This window comes from Lepidochelys olivacea, assembly GCF_965140295.1.
Source record: "Lepidochelys olivacea isolate rLepOli2 genome assembly, chromosome: 8".
NCBI lineage: Eukaryota > Metazoa > Chordata > Testudines > Cheloniidae > Lepidochelys > Lepidochelys olivacea.
Window position 1 is genome coordinate 78,149,769 of NC_140418.1, and position 16,218 is coordinate 78,165,986.

Sequence of the window (16,218 nt, forward strand, 5' to 3'; positions counted from 1 at the left end):
AAGATCTCTTGCATGTTCCGACAAGTTCTGGGTTTCCTTTTCATATACATTGTTAAGAGTTAGTTTTGATCATCTCCAGACATTTTATCTACTTTCACTATTTAATAAATGACATTGCATTAGATCCCCATTATCCTTTTCAAGAGCAAGGCTGCTCTGTGGCAGCAATATGTTGGTGCATCTCAGTAAGATGCAACTGACAACTTACTGAAAATTCAATTAAGTCCTTTGATTAGTTTGAAGTTAGTATTAATAAACACGAAGCGCGAGAGTAAATTAGTGAATTGCCCACCTTTGCCTATATGTGACCTTGAACTTAAAACCACATCTGATGCAAAATGCATTCGTTACATGAAAGGGACAATTAAAAATAGCATAAATTGACACTGACTTGTGTTCTGGGGTCAATGTCATCAGTGGAAGTTATGGTTAAATCATTGGGTCATTTTCTTCTCCCAAGACCTCAGTACTATCCTCTCTTACTTATAGCGAATGCAAACAGATGAACGCAAGTAAAATTGCAAACATTTATGATGCATCCTGTGACATTTATACTCAATGGAATGAATATCTAGAATTTTCCTGGTGCTTGGCTGTTTCTTTGAGTAGACTGCAGTAAGCCAGTTGGAAAGTTTGGGTTGGTTCATGTGTTTGCTTTATTAAAGCTTTGGCATGAGGGAAAAACAAAAACACCAAATAAATAAAAATAAAACCTTGGCTTTTCAAGTAGGAACTCAATTTATTTTAAAATTTATTTTAATTTTATCATTAATTGTTAACCACAAATGTCAACAAGTTCCTATTCAATATGCCATGTTGGAGAACTAGAGACAAATATAGTTTCATTTTTAAAGTGTTAACACCTGGTTTTTGGCTATTCACTATGCTGAGCAAATAACTGGAGTCAGATTGATATCAATTCACAATAAATTTATTTTGTGTGAGGAAAGCAGCTTGCCATTAATGAAAAATTCAGTAGAAAACAGTGCCTCCTGCTTTCAGTCTAGATTACTCAAAAGTAGAAGCTTGGTATTAGTGAAAACTTCAGTAGAAACAATTCTGTAGGAAACATTCTTGGCACATGAAATAAAAGCTTTAAACACAAATTAAGTCTGAACAGAGTATTTACCATGCAACAATACTGGCAGAAGAGCCAGTTTCTGATGACTGGTATTCTTATCCCTTAAGACAATATCATGGAAGACACTTAAACCTGCTTTATATAAAGTTAATTGTATATAAATATGGTGTCACCATAACTGGCAGTCTTTATTCAAGCCAGCCATTTAGTTTAGCAGTTCTAAGTAAGTAATAGGCACTTTGCCCTTCTGATTCCCCCTTTCACCCATCAGCCAGTCTGAATCCATACCAGGGACACTGTACACTGTGATCACCTAAAAACAAAAATACACCATTAACATTTGACCTAGAATAAATATTCCTGACAAAAAACAACCTATATGCACTTGAAAACTTATGTTCCATCTGTCTTCTCTTTTCCAGACTAAACAAACCCAATTTATTTTTCAATCTTTCCTTTCCTCCTTTCTAAACCTTTAATCATTTTTGTTATTGTCTGAACTTTCTTCAGTTTGTCCATATCCTCCCATAAATGTGGCACCAGAAACTGGACAATACTCCAGTTGAGGCCTTATCAGTGGTAAGCAGAGTGGTAGAATTATTTATCATGCATGCTAACAACACTTCTGCTAATATATCCCAGAATGATGTTTGCTCTTTTTGCAACAGCGTTACTTTGTTAACCCATATTTAGTTTGTGATCCATGAAAACCTCCAGAACCTTTTCTGCATTCCTCCTTTCTACGCAGTCATTTCCCATTTTGTATTTGTGCAACTGCTTATTCCTTCCTAAGTGTAGTACTTTGAATTAGTCCTTACTGAATTTCATCCTATTTAATTCAGACCATTTATCCAGTTTGTCCAGATCATTTTGAATTCTAATCTGGTTATCCAAGGCGCTTCCAACCCTGCTCAGCTTTCAATTTATAAGTGTGCTCTCTATGGCATTATCCAAATAATTTATGAAGATATTCAACAGAATTGGACCCAGAACAGATCCCTGAAGGACCCCTCTCGATATGCCCTTCGAGCTCGACTGTGAGCCATTGATAACTACTCTGAGTATGGTTTTCCAGCCAGTTGTGTACCTACTTATAGTACAGGGGACGGCAAACTATGGCCCGCGGCTGGATCTGGCCCACGGGATTGCCAGCCCTGCGGTGCAACAGGGCTAAGGCAAGCTCCCTGCCTGCCCTGGCCCCGCGCCGCTCCCAGAAGCGACCGGCACCACATCCCTGCGGCCTCTAGGGAAGGGGAGCGCAGGAAACCCCGGCCAATGGGAGCTTCAGGGGTGGTGCCCACAGGTGAGGGCAGCATGCAGCAGAGCCACCTGCCCTACCCCACCCTAGGAGCCATTGCCGGATATGCTGGCCACTTCCGGGAACGGCGCGGGGCCAGGGCAGGCAGGCAGCCTGCCTTAGGTAAGAGGAGCTGGGCCGGAGCCTGCACACCAACCCCCTGCGTGAGCCCCCTCCTGCATGCTGCACTCCCTTCCACACCCCAACCCCATATTCATGGCCCTACATAAAATTTCCCCACCCAGATGTGGCCCTCGGGCCAAAAAGTTTGCCCATCCCTGTTATAGTAGGTTCATGTAGGCTATATTTCTCTAGCTTATGAGAGGACTATGAGACAGTATCAAAAGCTTTACTAAAGTAGATGACATCTGCTACCTCCCCCATCCACAAGTCTTATTACACTGTCAAAGGAGGATATTAGGTTGATTTGCATGATTTGTTCTTGACAAATCCATTTTATTATAGGTGCTTACAAATTATTTATTTGCTCCATTATCTTTGTGTGTAGTGAAGTTAAACTCACTGGTCTGTAATTCCCCTTTTAATACATAAGTATTTTATTTGCCCTTATCCAGTCCTCTGACTCTCTCCCATCCTTCACAAGTTCTCAAAGATAATAGCTAATGGCTCAGAGATCTCTTCTGCTAGCTCCTTAAGTATCCTAGGATGTACTTCATCAGTCCCTGCTGACTTGAAGACTTCTAACTTGTCTAAAGGCATGTCTACACTTAAAACACTGCAACGGTGCAGCTTCATCAACACAGCTCTAGTGCTTGAACGAAGTCACTAAGCCAACGGGAGAGAGCTCTCCCGTCAGCATAGTTAGTCCACTTCCCCAAGAGGAGAAGCTCGCCTGCCGATATAGCACTGTCTACATGGGAGGTTACATCAGTATAACTACATTGCTCTGGGGTGTGGATTTTTCACTGATATAGGTCCATACTGTAGACCAGACCTAAGTAATTCTTACCTTGTTCATTTCCTATTTAACCTGATATCCTATTTCATTTACATTGATGGTCTTTATGTTTGTCTGATGACTACTAACTTTTTTGGTGAAAAAACAACAACAAAGGCATTTAGTACTTCAGCCATTGCTGAGTTTTCTGTTATTGTCTTTCCCCTCCTCATTGAGTAATGGGCCTACCTTGTCCCTCATCTTCCTCTTGCTTCACATGTATTTGTAAAATGCTTTTTTGTTACCCTTTATATACCTACCTAATTTAATCTCATTTTGTTCCTTAGCTTTTCTAACTTTGTCCCTACATTCTTGTGGGGTTTTTTTGTATTCATCCTTTGTAAGTTTCCACTATTTATATGGCTCTTTTCGAGTTCCAGGTCATTGAAGATTAATTGGTTAAGCCAGGATGGCCTCTTACCATACTTCCTATCTTACCTACACATTGATATTGCTTGCTCTCATGCCGTTAATAATGTCTTTTTAAAAAGCTGCCAACTCTCAAACTGCCTCCCCACATAGACTTGTTTCCTTTTGGATTTTACCTACCAATTCTCTGAGTTTGCCATCTTGAAGTCCATTGTCTTTATTCTGCTGTTTTCCCCTCTTACCATTCCCTAGAATCATGAACTATCATTTCATGATCACTTTCACCCAAGTTGTCTTCCACCTTCAGATTCTCAATGAATTACTCCTCGTTTGTCAGAATCGAACCCATAATAGCCTCTGACCTAGTTCCATTCTCCACCTTCTGTAATAAAAAGTCTCCAATGCATTCCCAAGAAGTTGTTGGATAATCTGTGCCCTGCTGCATTAATATCCCAGCCTATAATGCTAATTAGCACTTTCTAATAGATTTTATTGTCAAATAAAAGCCTAATAGTGCCATTTCTTTCCAGGTTCTCTGTTGAAATCAAGTTTTTGAGCTTGTGCACTCATCCTTGCGTGTAACCTAAGCAGAATTTAATGACTCAGTGATTACAATGGTAACACCAATGGGTACTAATGGAGGGAGGTACTATATAACATGAAAAGGGATGGCAGAATTGAACCCCAACTGCTTAACTCATAAGATAACACCTACTGTGCCTGCCTCACAGAAGTTATCCCCATTTTATGATATTTGGATATGCAAGTACCGGGCACTTCAGTGACAGTGAAATTCTGATACATTAGATCAGTGGGTCTCAACCAGGGGTACGTATACCCCTAGGGGTACACAGAGGTCTTCCAGGGGATACGTCAACCCAACTAGATGTTTGCCTAGTTTTACAACAGGCTACAGAAAAAGCAACAGCTAAGTCAGTACAAACTAAAATTTCATACACACAATGACTTGTTTATACTGCTCTATATACTGTACACTGAAATGAAAGTACAATAGTTATATTCCAATTGATTTATTTTATAATTATATGGTAAAAATGAGACCATAAGCAATTTTTCAGTAATAGTGTGCTGTGACACTTTTGTATTTTTGTGTCGGATTTTGTAAGCAAGTAGGATTTTAAGTGAAGTGAAACCTGGGGTATGCAAGACAAATCAGACTCCTAAAAGGGTACAGTAGTCTGGAAAGGTTGAAAGCTACTGCATTAGGTTACACGGAGAGGTTTATAGCTTCCACTCCAGAATACTTACATCACTATTTCTATGTTGAATACATAATTTACCTAAAATAGTATTTAAGACATTTAAACTTGTTAGTCATGAGTATACTGGTTTTAAATTACTATGCTATTTAGAAAAAAACCTCTTACCTCATCTGCAAGAAGGGATAGTTCACTGCTGTTTGCAGCATCATAATCATAGAGAACTCTGGCTTTCCTGCTGCCACTTGATGCTTTCAGTTCACTGAAGCCTGAAGTATTTACGGAATTGCTTACTGAAGGCAATGAAGCAGAGCCAGAAGCCAAGACTGAGGAAGCAGAAACACTTGGTGCTGGGGTCGAGGAAGACTGATTATTGTTAGAGAGGAAGGTAGATGGAAAGCTGTGGAGAAACAAGATGACCACTGACTGAATTATTTCAACACACATGCAAGCAAGTCTTCATCACTATAGTAAGAGTTTCAACTATATGACCCTGTGACCTTTCCTACCAACTGTCTAACCGGCACTACACATTGTGAGAGCTTATTACTTCCTTGAAGTCTGAAGTGTAGTTCTCTTCATGCCAGTTGTATCTGTCAACACCCCAAATGGGAATCACCTTTGATTCATGGATTTCACAAGCAGAACCATTATAGCTGATACAGCTAGCTACTAAGCATTATTCATAAATGATAGGTTTTATCAGTTTCACAAACAAAACATCCAGCTATTGGACATGAACAGGAATACTTACAACTCGGGCAATTCCTCTGACAAGAGAATATATTGCCCATTAAAAACACACACACACACACACCCACCACCCCCGCACAGGAAGCCATTGTTGTGCAAATCCCACTTTCACTCTGTCCCACACCTTCCCATACAGTCTATGTACAAAGTGTTCCAGCCACTCTTGCTCAGACATCTTGCTGCGGATCCCCAGTCCCCCCCCCCCCCCCAATCAGTCCTCCTACACAGGCTGGAAACCCCACTGGTGCTACCCCTTTCACTCTCCCGATGTGGGGAAGAGACTTCACCCTACCCTGCCTACTTTATTTCACAACAGAATAGCATTAATGGGATTTCAAGTAAAATTAAGAGCTGGGGTCTTACCATGAGCAAGCTGGAACTTGCATTTACTGGCTGCAAACCCCAGAGTAACTACATACCCAAACAAGAACATAATTTCATCTCCTCAATCAAGATAGAAAATAAGCTAGGGCATCTGCCCTTCTTGCTTGGCAGCCTGCTTCTGCAGAAAGTCTGGCTGTTGCCTGTATCTGACAGCACTCCAGTGGTCACTCAGCTAGTACACAAGCCCAGTGGTCTACATATCCTCCAGCTATGCCTCATCTATTTAGAAATGTACGGCCCTATCCAGTGTGAAAAGTGCAACTCAAGAAACTGTCCTGTCACGCTCCATGACTAGTACAATGGAGACTTCCTTGTCCAAGATATATAGCAGGAAGGACAGGAATTGGTTTAACCACCACTATAGTTTTAAGTCATGTAGATTACTCCTGTGGTAGTTCTGCGCCAAAAAAAATTTAAAATCCTTCAAATTTTATTTGTCAATAAATAAATGTGGCTCTAGCATGAGGAGCACAGGCCATTGGCTGCACTGAGGTGGGATATCACCCTGAAGCCCCCACCTTCCCTGGTACTGGGACTTGGCAGTACAGCTGCACCTGATCCTGATGCAGTGCAAGGGCTGGGCCTGCCTCAGAAACACCCCAGGGCCCTGCCCCTCTGCACCAGGTGTGGGTGGACAGGCTTAGCCCAACAGGATCTAAGTCTGGAGGACTTCATGTGGAGGGATCCAGGTGTGTGGAGAGAGTTTCTGTGCGGGGCAATCTGGGTGCAGGCGGCTCAGTGGGAGATCTGGATGTACAGGGGCTCATGGGTGGGGGAGGGGAGGAAGGTTCCAGGTGAAGGAGCAAGGGGACTCTGCAGGGGATCCGCAGGGGGGTTTGGGTGTAGGGAAAAGGGGCTCTACAGGAGTGGGTCTGAGTGTGGAGGGCTCAGTGGAGTGGGGCTTGATGTCCAGGTGCAGCTAGTTGTGGTTCAGTGGGGTGGGGGTCCAGGTGTAGGGGGCTCGTCAGAAGGGTCTGGGGGTAGGGCTTCTCAGGGTGAATGTTCAATGGGCCTGCTTAACAGGGGAGCCCCAGCTGCTGCCGAGGGGATGCTGCATGCTGGGCTCCTGCTTCCCCTATCCCCTTGTCTTCTCCAGCTCCTTCCCCCTCACTCCCACATTCCTCTCCCCTTGCCCTATTCCATCCTCTCTTCCTTCCCCACTGCTTCTTCACCTCACCCCCTTCCCTCATTTCCCCCACCCTCCTCTTACCCAGCCCCACCGCAGGCATTCATTGTTGCACAAAAAACAGGAAGGCTCCTAGCACATAGAAGGGGAGCATAACTAGCACTGGGATCCAGGAAGCAGCGTTCAGCCCCCAAAAACTGTACCCATGGTAGTCAGTTCTCAGTGGCTTCCCTTTGCTTCCCTGCCGTTTTCTGCAAAATCCCCACAAGAGTAGCAGATGCAAGTTTCATAGGGCAGTTTGCGAGACTTTTCAGCCATAGACTGAGCATCGGCAGGATTATGGAGATAGAGTTAAGGCCAAGTTTCAAGACCACACTGACATAGTTCCAAGAACATAGGCAGTTTGTAAAAACATGCTAAAAATAAAAGCACTTTTACATGCCTAGGCAAAGAAATTAGTTAAGAGGAACAATCTTCTTTAGGTTAAAACTACTATGTTTAAAGCAAGTCCTATTTGCTTTCTATAGATTATCAACCTAGTTCTTGAAGTCTGTACTCTTGTCATTTGCTGATACTCAGAACAGTCTTCCAAAAACACTTCATTTGACTTATCATAACAATTTAAGATATCGAGAAATCCATGCCCTTATTCTCATGTAGCTTCTCTTCAACTTTTGATTCTGCAGTATGTGTTGTATACAAGTTACTTAATTTATACGAGTGTACCATCTTTCATGGAGGCTCTCAATGTGTTTTACAGATATTATACCTCTTCACTTGTTCATAACTAGCACTTTATAAGTGGAAGAAATGAGGCAAAGGGCTTAAGTGACAAGGTAGTGATAAGTCAAGAAAAGACCCCGGAGTATTAAGTTTTTCCTGCTATAGCTACTACACTCTCCCTCTCATTAAGGCAAAGCTTATGCATTCCTTATCTATATAGAGAAATAGAATGCCTCATATAGTAGAGCCTCAGAGTTATGAATACCTCGGGAATGTAGGTTGTTCGTAACTGAACAAAACATTATGGTTCTTTCAAAAGTTTACAACTGTAAATTGACTTAATACAGTTTGAAAACTTTACTATGCAGAAGAAAAATTCTGCTTTTAACCATCTTAATTTAAATGAAACAAGAACAGAAAGTTTCCTTACCTTGTCAAATCTTTAACGTTCCTTTTTTTTTTAAAAAAAAAAGTTTACATTTAACAGTACTGTAGTGTATTTGCTTTTTTTGGTCTCTGCTGCTGCTGCCTGATTGCGTACTTCCAGTTCCAAATGAGATGTGTGGTTGACTAGACAGTTTGTAACTAAGATTCTACTGTATGTATGTTTTGGGCTTGTTGATTTAGAAGCCCCCATACAACATATGCATTTAGAATCCAACAACATAACAAAACTTATAAATGAGTTAGTGCAAATTATAACACTGCTTCAAATTTTAAAAGATACTAGTTTCAAATGCCAGTTATTTCTAGATTTGTTTTGATAAGGCAAGTCAATGGTAAAATGGTAAAATTCAGTTACCACCACCATCCCAAAAAAAAAAAAATTTCCAGCCACTGGGCACATGTTAGAATGTGTTTCAGCAGGTATGCTAAGAGTTCTAGATAAAGCAGCTTGTAATTTACAAGTGGCTGCAAAAGAGAATCTTTTCTTCTAGTAAAGAAGTGGTTGTTAATAGAAATTATCCAATTAGGGCTTGTCTACACCTTGAAATACTCCAAAATAGCTATTCCCGAATAATTATAAACCTCCACATGGACACCGATTCCAGAAAGCTTGCTCTCCATTTAATAAAGGGGTCTGGCATACACCATAGTTTCAGAAAAATTCTGATTGGGACAAAGGGTTTGAAAGAGGGAGCTGTAGGGAATGTATAGAATCTATCAGCATACAGTACGATTCTTTAAAGCATTTTAGTATTTTAGAATACAGAGCACATCAAATTAAAGAGTCTTTTAGGCAATAGATGGTTTCTTCCACTTGCTTTTTAAAAAAAGCTTAAGCTATCCAGACTCTAGGCAAGTAGTCTACCTACTCAGTTGCTACTATTAATTTCCCCACCAAGCTTCTCGTATTATGAAATATATTTCTCCCCATAGTATATTGCTTTACTGGTAATCTGCTCTAACTTTGGAGAACACCCCTGTTCTCAAATCATCTTAAGGTCTTGCATGTCAACACTTCTTGACAGCTGTTTGCTAGCATGAATCACCACCAACACAGTAGAATAATTAGCAGTATACTGCTAGGAATCCTCTAGATCTCTACCAGAAGTGATCACGTTAATTATAGACTCCGCAAAGTCTCCGTCTCGCTTTATGCTTCACAGCATTGGCTCCATCTACAGGTTTGGGATTTTTGCTCCACTGGTGCAACATCAACATCACCACCTTCGTTACACTGGTACAAACCCTGTTTTGCACCAGTGCAGCACATCTGCATTAGAGGTTTGCAGCACTATCACTACATTAATGTAGTTCCAACAGTGCAAGTTTTCCTACCTCTAAACAAGTCCTTACACAAAGCTGTAACTATAACAAAGCTTTTGCAGTTTTGTTACCTTCCAAGTTGTTTCTGGAGGTCCAACATATATTGGTAACATTGTGCATAATAGGTCATCTGAGCTTCAACAAAATCATTCAGACAGCGAAGATGATGTGCCTATAATATAATGAAGGTTTCAAATTTTTAGTGCATATGAAGAATACTATACCTACATTAAAAAGGCTGGCTTGGTAGCTTAGCATCAGTGGCAACTCTGAACTGGGGAAGGGACGGGGGACGACACAAATTCAGGACCCAGACTCACAAGATAATTGGGATGTTAGTGCTCTAGAAACAACATTTTCAGGCCTGAGAGATAGGATACTTGTATGATGCCCACCATTCTTAATTCTCTGCCCAATTAAAGAGTTACTGTAATATACAGTAATTTTGTAATGTGTAGCCTCAACACAGGGTGGGTCTGGTGGTGGTGGGGATCACAGCAGCTTAGAGGAAAGTAAGACCACCCTTTGGGCGCCTAGGGCCCTGGGGAGACCAGAGTTAAGTTAGCTGGACCGTAACTACAGCTTAGAAGTTGAGATTCAAATGGGTATGTATTGTGCAACACATTTTAAGGTGTTAAGGAAAATTAGCATTTTAAAAGTTTTTCCAAGCAACTTCCTGTAGTTATTTTAGAGGGTCTCAATTTTATTCATTTTCTTCATTTTAGATACTCACATGTGTACTGCTGATGCCTTCCAGCAGCAGTCTGGTAATCTCTGCTTGACGGTCAAATTCACTCTGAGTTATTCGTACTTCCTGTTCAGACTGAAGAGTATAAACTTATTAGAAGTTTGTACAGCACAGCTTAAAACACTGATTACAGTTTCTATGGGAAGGCCATGACCCTATAAACACAGACAGGTGCTTAACTTTATGCATCTAAGTGGTTCCATGGACTTCAATGGGACCATTCCTATGCATGCAGTAAAGCACATGTTTAGGTGTTTGCAGGATTAGGGCCCAATTTTGCTTTCGCGCTCTACAATACTAAATAGATTACAGCTACTTAGTGTTTTCAAATAGTTGCAAATATCAGACTTTTTGGCAAAATTTTAACAGAATATTTTATTAGTCACCAAGCTTTATGTTTGATCTACCTATCCAGATCTATGGGTGCCTCAAAATTAAGATCTTGAAGGAGAAAATGAAATTTAGATTTAGTCCCACAGTCTGATGTTTTAACCTCTCTTCTAGGCTAGAAAATGAATTAGGTCACCAACAGCAGAACATCTTTAAGACTTCATATATAACACTAATATTTATTTTTACAAATCTTTCAAATTCCTGGATTGCTCTCATGCTGCCAGTTAGCCTACAATTATTAGCAATTTTAGAACAAGTCTAAAATGATCTAGTAACAATAGAGGGCCTCATTTAAAACACAAGAACAAGTCATTCTGAATTCCATGCTGTTCTGAGCAACCAATACCACCCAAATTGCACAGGACTTTTTACCGAAGTCTATATTTCTGCTTATTCTACTATGGATAGTTCCATGGGAACACAAAAGTGATTCATTCAAAGGAATATGCACAGAAGAATTATGGAACTAAAATGTTTCTGGGTTAAGTTTTTACAGCCACTTTTGAAATTGCTTGAAAGACAATGAAAAAGCTGTGGAGAATGAAGTATACAGTGATATTTAGCACACAAGCTAATTCATATTAACTTTCCAAACTTTGTGCAGAGTGTACCAAATGGACAGCATGGGTCCACTAGAACTTGTTCTGTCAGAAGTCTTTCAGGACAAGCTAGCTTACTCCTCCCTCTCCCCCCAAAAACAAGCAGTTTTACTTTCAGAGAAAATGGCAGAGACATTTACTATAAATTCTTATGCCTGAAGTGTTGACGCTTATTGCTTCAGAAGTCAGGACTTCACCAGCACAATGAACTCATGGCCTGCCATTCGGAAAGAGCTGGGTAAGAACAGGAAGGAAAATAAGAGGGTTTGTGTGTGTTTTGCTTTGGTGTTTGTGTTTTGTTTTTTTTTTTGCAGGGGAGAGGCGGGAAGATTGAAAGACGAAAAAAAGGAAGAGTTCCATTTCCTGCTTTTGCACTCTACACATAGCTTCCCACTGGATGGGAAAACTAGTAAACTGTCTTGAGTTATTACAAAAGTTATTTTTTGGTACTTCAACTTGCAGTAAATTTCAGGTGATTGTTTTTAAACACATGCAGATATGAAGCTGTAGCAACACTGATAATTTGCCCTCTGCAGTGTTTCATTAAAGTATCTACTTTAACGATAGCAGAGAAAATAAAGCAGATTCCTTCCCATACCAAGTCGATAAGAGACAAAATAAGAAGTTATACAACTGTGTGTTAAACAGGTGCACACTGAATTAGTCCACCAGACAGAAGGGCCTTTGGAAGCGCTACTGCTTTAAAGTCAAGCTTACTTGCTATATGCAGAGAGTTCCTTGAATTGGCGGTTGCGATGGCATGCTCCAAGATCTCTAGTTTCCTGATCTTCCCACGCATTGCCTCATCCCCTTTTTCCACTGCTACTGATTCAAGTGTAGCATTATGGCATACCATTTATATCCCTGGGGTAAAACTTGTATACATGCACAACTGACATTCTGAGTTCACGCAACTTGTAACCTTATCACCCCTGTTTTTGAGAAGGGTTAAGGAAAGAGCCTTGAAATGTAAATCTAGGCTACCCTGTCCCCCAGTGTACAACTGCAACCAGAGTCAGTGAAACCTCCTGTTTGAATAGGAAGTAGCAGGCGACTGGCGCTGTCTTGCCATGAAGAGCCCTTGATGTGATACCTGCTCTCCACCTCAGTTCAGACCATGGATTTGTAAGCCTTCTAGGCTGAAAAGCTTATTATAGATAACCAGTTGACTCAGAGTATAGTGCGTCCAGTGCAGGCCACACTTCAAAAAAGAAGGTTAATTGCAAAGAATGCAGAAGAGCTACAAGACTAATTCAAGGTCTGGAAATCATGCCTTGCAGTAAGAGACCAAAGAAGTTCAGTCTATTTAAGTTCACTCTAGAGAAAGTTAAGGGTGACAATCACCATCTACACATGCCTACCTAAATGGGAAAGATTTGACAGACTAAGCTAGTAGAAGCAGGCATAACTAGATCCAATGGTTAGAAACTGAAGCGAGACCAATGCAAACTTGAAATAAATCACAAATTTTATTTTATTTTTTTTTTAAAGGCAACTATATCCATAAGATTAGTAGTTCTCGTGGTTAAGTGATTCTCCATCATCTAGAGTCTTAAAAGCAACACTGGAGATCTATTTCTAATGATAAGCTATTTCAAAACAGAAGTTACGGTTTGATTCAGAGATTAGTTTATGAATCAGACTCCCCTCCATCCCCAGGCTTTCAATAAAGGGGAAGACAGATCAACCTAAATGCATTTAGATCAGTTACTGGGCCTTCGGAAGGAGGCATGAGCTATGGGTTGGAGGATTGGACTGGGTGGTCTCTGGTTTTATTACTTTTTCATTTTTTAAACCCGACAGCACTTACAGCAATAGATAGGTACTTTATAAACCTAATAAGGCATTCAGAGTTTCTAGCCTCTCTCGGTTAAGATTTGAAAACAAATAAGCCAATAGCTAGCGTTGAAAAGTTGCCACTGGATTTTTCCTTAGATACACAACTCAGTCCCCCAGAATTGGCTTTTGGGATGCAAGACAGCTCTCTAGAGTAGACCACTTCTCTGCTAGTTGGGTGATGGAATGCCATTCAGGCTGCTGCCAACTGCACTATGATTATTCTCCAGCATCCCCCAGAGAGCTGCTTGTAGCTCCTGTCACAGAATGGTAGCTCAATAGTATGGAACAGCATGATTTGGCAACAAGCTCTGATGTTCTACTCCCAGCTCTGACTTCTTAAGACTTTGCTTCTTAGTTTTGCCATACGAAAAGAAAGGGGAACCAGTTTAATAGTGTTTATGATAGCACTGCGTGTGTGCTAAAATCCAACAGAAGGCAGACACAAGCCTTTGGTAAGTCAAGTGACGTCTCAAAGTATCATCTTGTCAACCTATGGTTTTGTCCTGCATTCCATTACATTTGCGGGCAATGAGTGCTGCTCCTTTTTTCACCCTCCTTCAGATGAGCTTACTACTTCAGCAGTATCAGTTCCCCATTTGAGTACTAGGAGGCCGACAGTTGAACGTCTGTCTTTTAATTGTTTCACAAAATCCTTCAGAAAAAAAATCTACAATGCAATTTGTTACTGTGATGAGTTTGCAATAAGATACTATCCTAAGAAATTAACTTTTGTAAGAGAAGCCCTACTGTCTTGTTACTTGCAGGCTTACAGTCTTATCATATTATATCTTGCCACAAGAATGTCACATGATGGCAATGGTTACTTAGAAACAGTATTTCTTCAAATTCCAAGTTTATTCTAAGCACTACTCTGATGATGTACCTCACTTCACTACTGGTATCTGAAAGTCTCTACAAGAGGCTAAATAGTTAATGCAATACAGCAGAATGACTGCCAGCAGTATATTAACTACAAGAACACTCTTTATTACACTGTACCAAACAAGTAATTGTTTCATAATGCTGCAGTTTCTGAACTGTTTACTTACTTTTGTCACTTCCTCTGCCCAAATCTTGTCAGCATTAAGAGTTAAGACAGACAGACATTTAGAACAGAGAGTGGTTTTAACACAGTAAAGCCATACTTGTGTGTCCTTTAATAATTCTGCCCCCGCATCCCCCCACGAAGATGTAAAGTTTTTAAAGAGTGGACAACTGTGACTCATTGCACCCATATGAAGGCCTTTGCTATGAACTATGTTCAGTCAAGAAAATGTAATGCATTCTTTAAACAAAATAAAGAATTCCAGTTTAAACTGCATACCTATAGCACTATATTACGTACATTATGTGAGGTTATAGAGCTATTATAAACTTAAGTGGATACGCTACAGAGCAGAAGTGATGAAAATCCAAAAATTGTCCAAATTGGGAACTTGTCCGTAAAACATGAAGCTCTTAAAATGTAAAATATGTAACTACTTGGAAAATGGATACAAACTAGACAACAACCTAAATTACTTACGGCAAGTTATAAATAAATTAAAGATTTTTAATTTAGTTATGGATACTTTAAGGTTCGCTAAGGTTGAAATATTGATCAACTGAAAGATATGCTCACCCTTCACAAGAGCCTACTAGACAAAACTATGTTAATATAAAACTGTGAAATTGAGACAAGCGATTTCTCTTGCCATCTTAATTCCATTATTGGTTGCGGCCTCCACAAGGATTTGCAATAAATTGGACAATTTCAGTAAATTGGACGATTAAAATTCTATTGTGACATCTCAATAATAAGTTAATATGAAACTTAATACAGCTACAACAGGAGTCTTCCTCACAATGCAGCTTTTCCTCTAGTTTATGATGTTGAAATTAGAAGTTTTTTGGAAAGCCATCCTAACACCGTCAAAGTTGTGGTTAAAACATACAATTATGACCCAAGACTTCATTAGTTTTATAACTAGAGGTAAGATATTTTTGGTTTAACGATTCACTGTCCATCAGCAATGGAACCTTTAACACTTCAGTGTTGATTTGTATTACAGGCCCCACTGAAAATCAATGCCATATTGTACCAGATGCTGTACAGACCGAGGACAACGCCACCAGAATGAGGAACCATCATAGAATATTATGCATGTTCTACAGAAGTAATTTTGACTAGTTTGCTAACACTCTGGTCTAAAAACTGTAAATATTTTCCAGGCTGAGAAAGAATCTGCAAATATTTGCAACAAGTATCTTGCAATTGTTATTTCTAAATTAGCCCAATGATCATATTGCAATATTCATAGTTTCAATTGTTTGTACAATTAGTTTGATATCAAAAGACAAGAAATAGTCCCTAAAATATTTAGATTTACAGTTTATTCCAACTGTGATAGAGATGAGACCCTGATAGCATGAAAACTACAAAGATTATGATGTTGAGATTATTTATTATGATAATTCAAACATCTGGAGTCTAATCAGATGCTATGGGCAAATAGGTTGCTCATAAACTGTTATATCAATACATATCTATGTGCATGTGTGTATATATCTGTGTTCCTGGTTCATTGGGTGGGTTTACTGTGAATCTGGAATCATTAGGAGGTAATTAATGCAAATCCATAGAAATACGACACAGACAATTATATATACTGGCTTGGACTGGGTTCAAGAGGTGAGCAAACATCCCTCTCCCCCCAGAAAACAGTATGAAAGGTCAACCTGCACTGACTGTGGATAGAACTCTGAACCACACTGGATGATGGGTAATCCCTGGTAAATTTAATTTGTGTTTATGACACTATTTTGATGACATGTTCTCTGTAATGCTTTTGACTGGTTTGGGGTGCCCTCAAGGACACCATAAAGTAGTGTGAGGTGCAGTTACTCTGAAACGGCCCTGTACAAAAAACTATTGGGAAAGTCAAATAATGCATTTCAGTTGTTTTCCCACAATTGCAC

General features: G+C 40.0%; 1 protein-coding gene across 4 annotated transcripts in view; it reads right to left on the reverse strand.

Moving 5' to 3' along the window:
- Positions 1–794: 794 nt before the first annotated feature.
- The window catches only part of SH3GLB1 (SH3 domain containing GRB2 like, endophilin B1), a 37,511-nt gene continuing 22,087 nt past the window's right edge, over positions 795–16,218 (reverse strand). Inside the window, exons 6-10 of one of the 4 annotated variants that reach the window (XM_084637578.1) lie at positions 14,310–14,333; positions 10,415–10,504; positions 9,753–9,853; positions 5,094–5,325; positions 795–1,394 (exon numbers count right to left, since the gene is read on the reverse strand). In XM_084637578.1, the coding sequence (XP_084493704.1) occupies positions 1,287–1,394; positions 5,094–5,325; positions 9,753–9,853; positions 10,415–10,504; positions 14,310–14,333 (555 nt within the window). In that variant the 3' untranslated portion in view covers positions 795–1,286. The remainder of the gene's footprint in view (positions 1,395–5,093; positions 5,326–9,752; positions 9,854–10,414; positions 10,505–14,309; positions 14,334–16,218) is intronic. The other 3 variants (XM_084637575.1, XM_084637576.1, XM_084637577.1) reach the window with 3 other exon arrangements.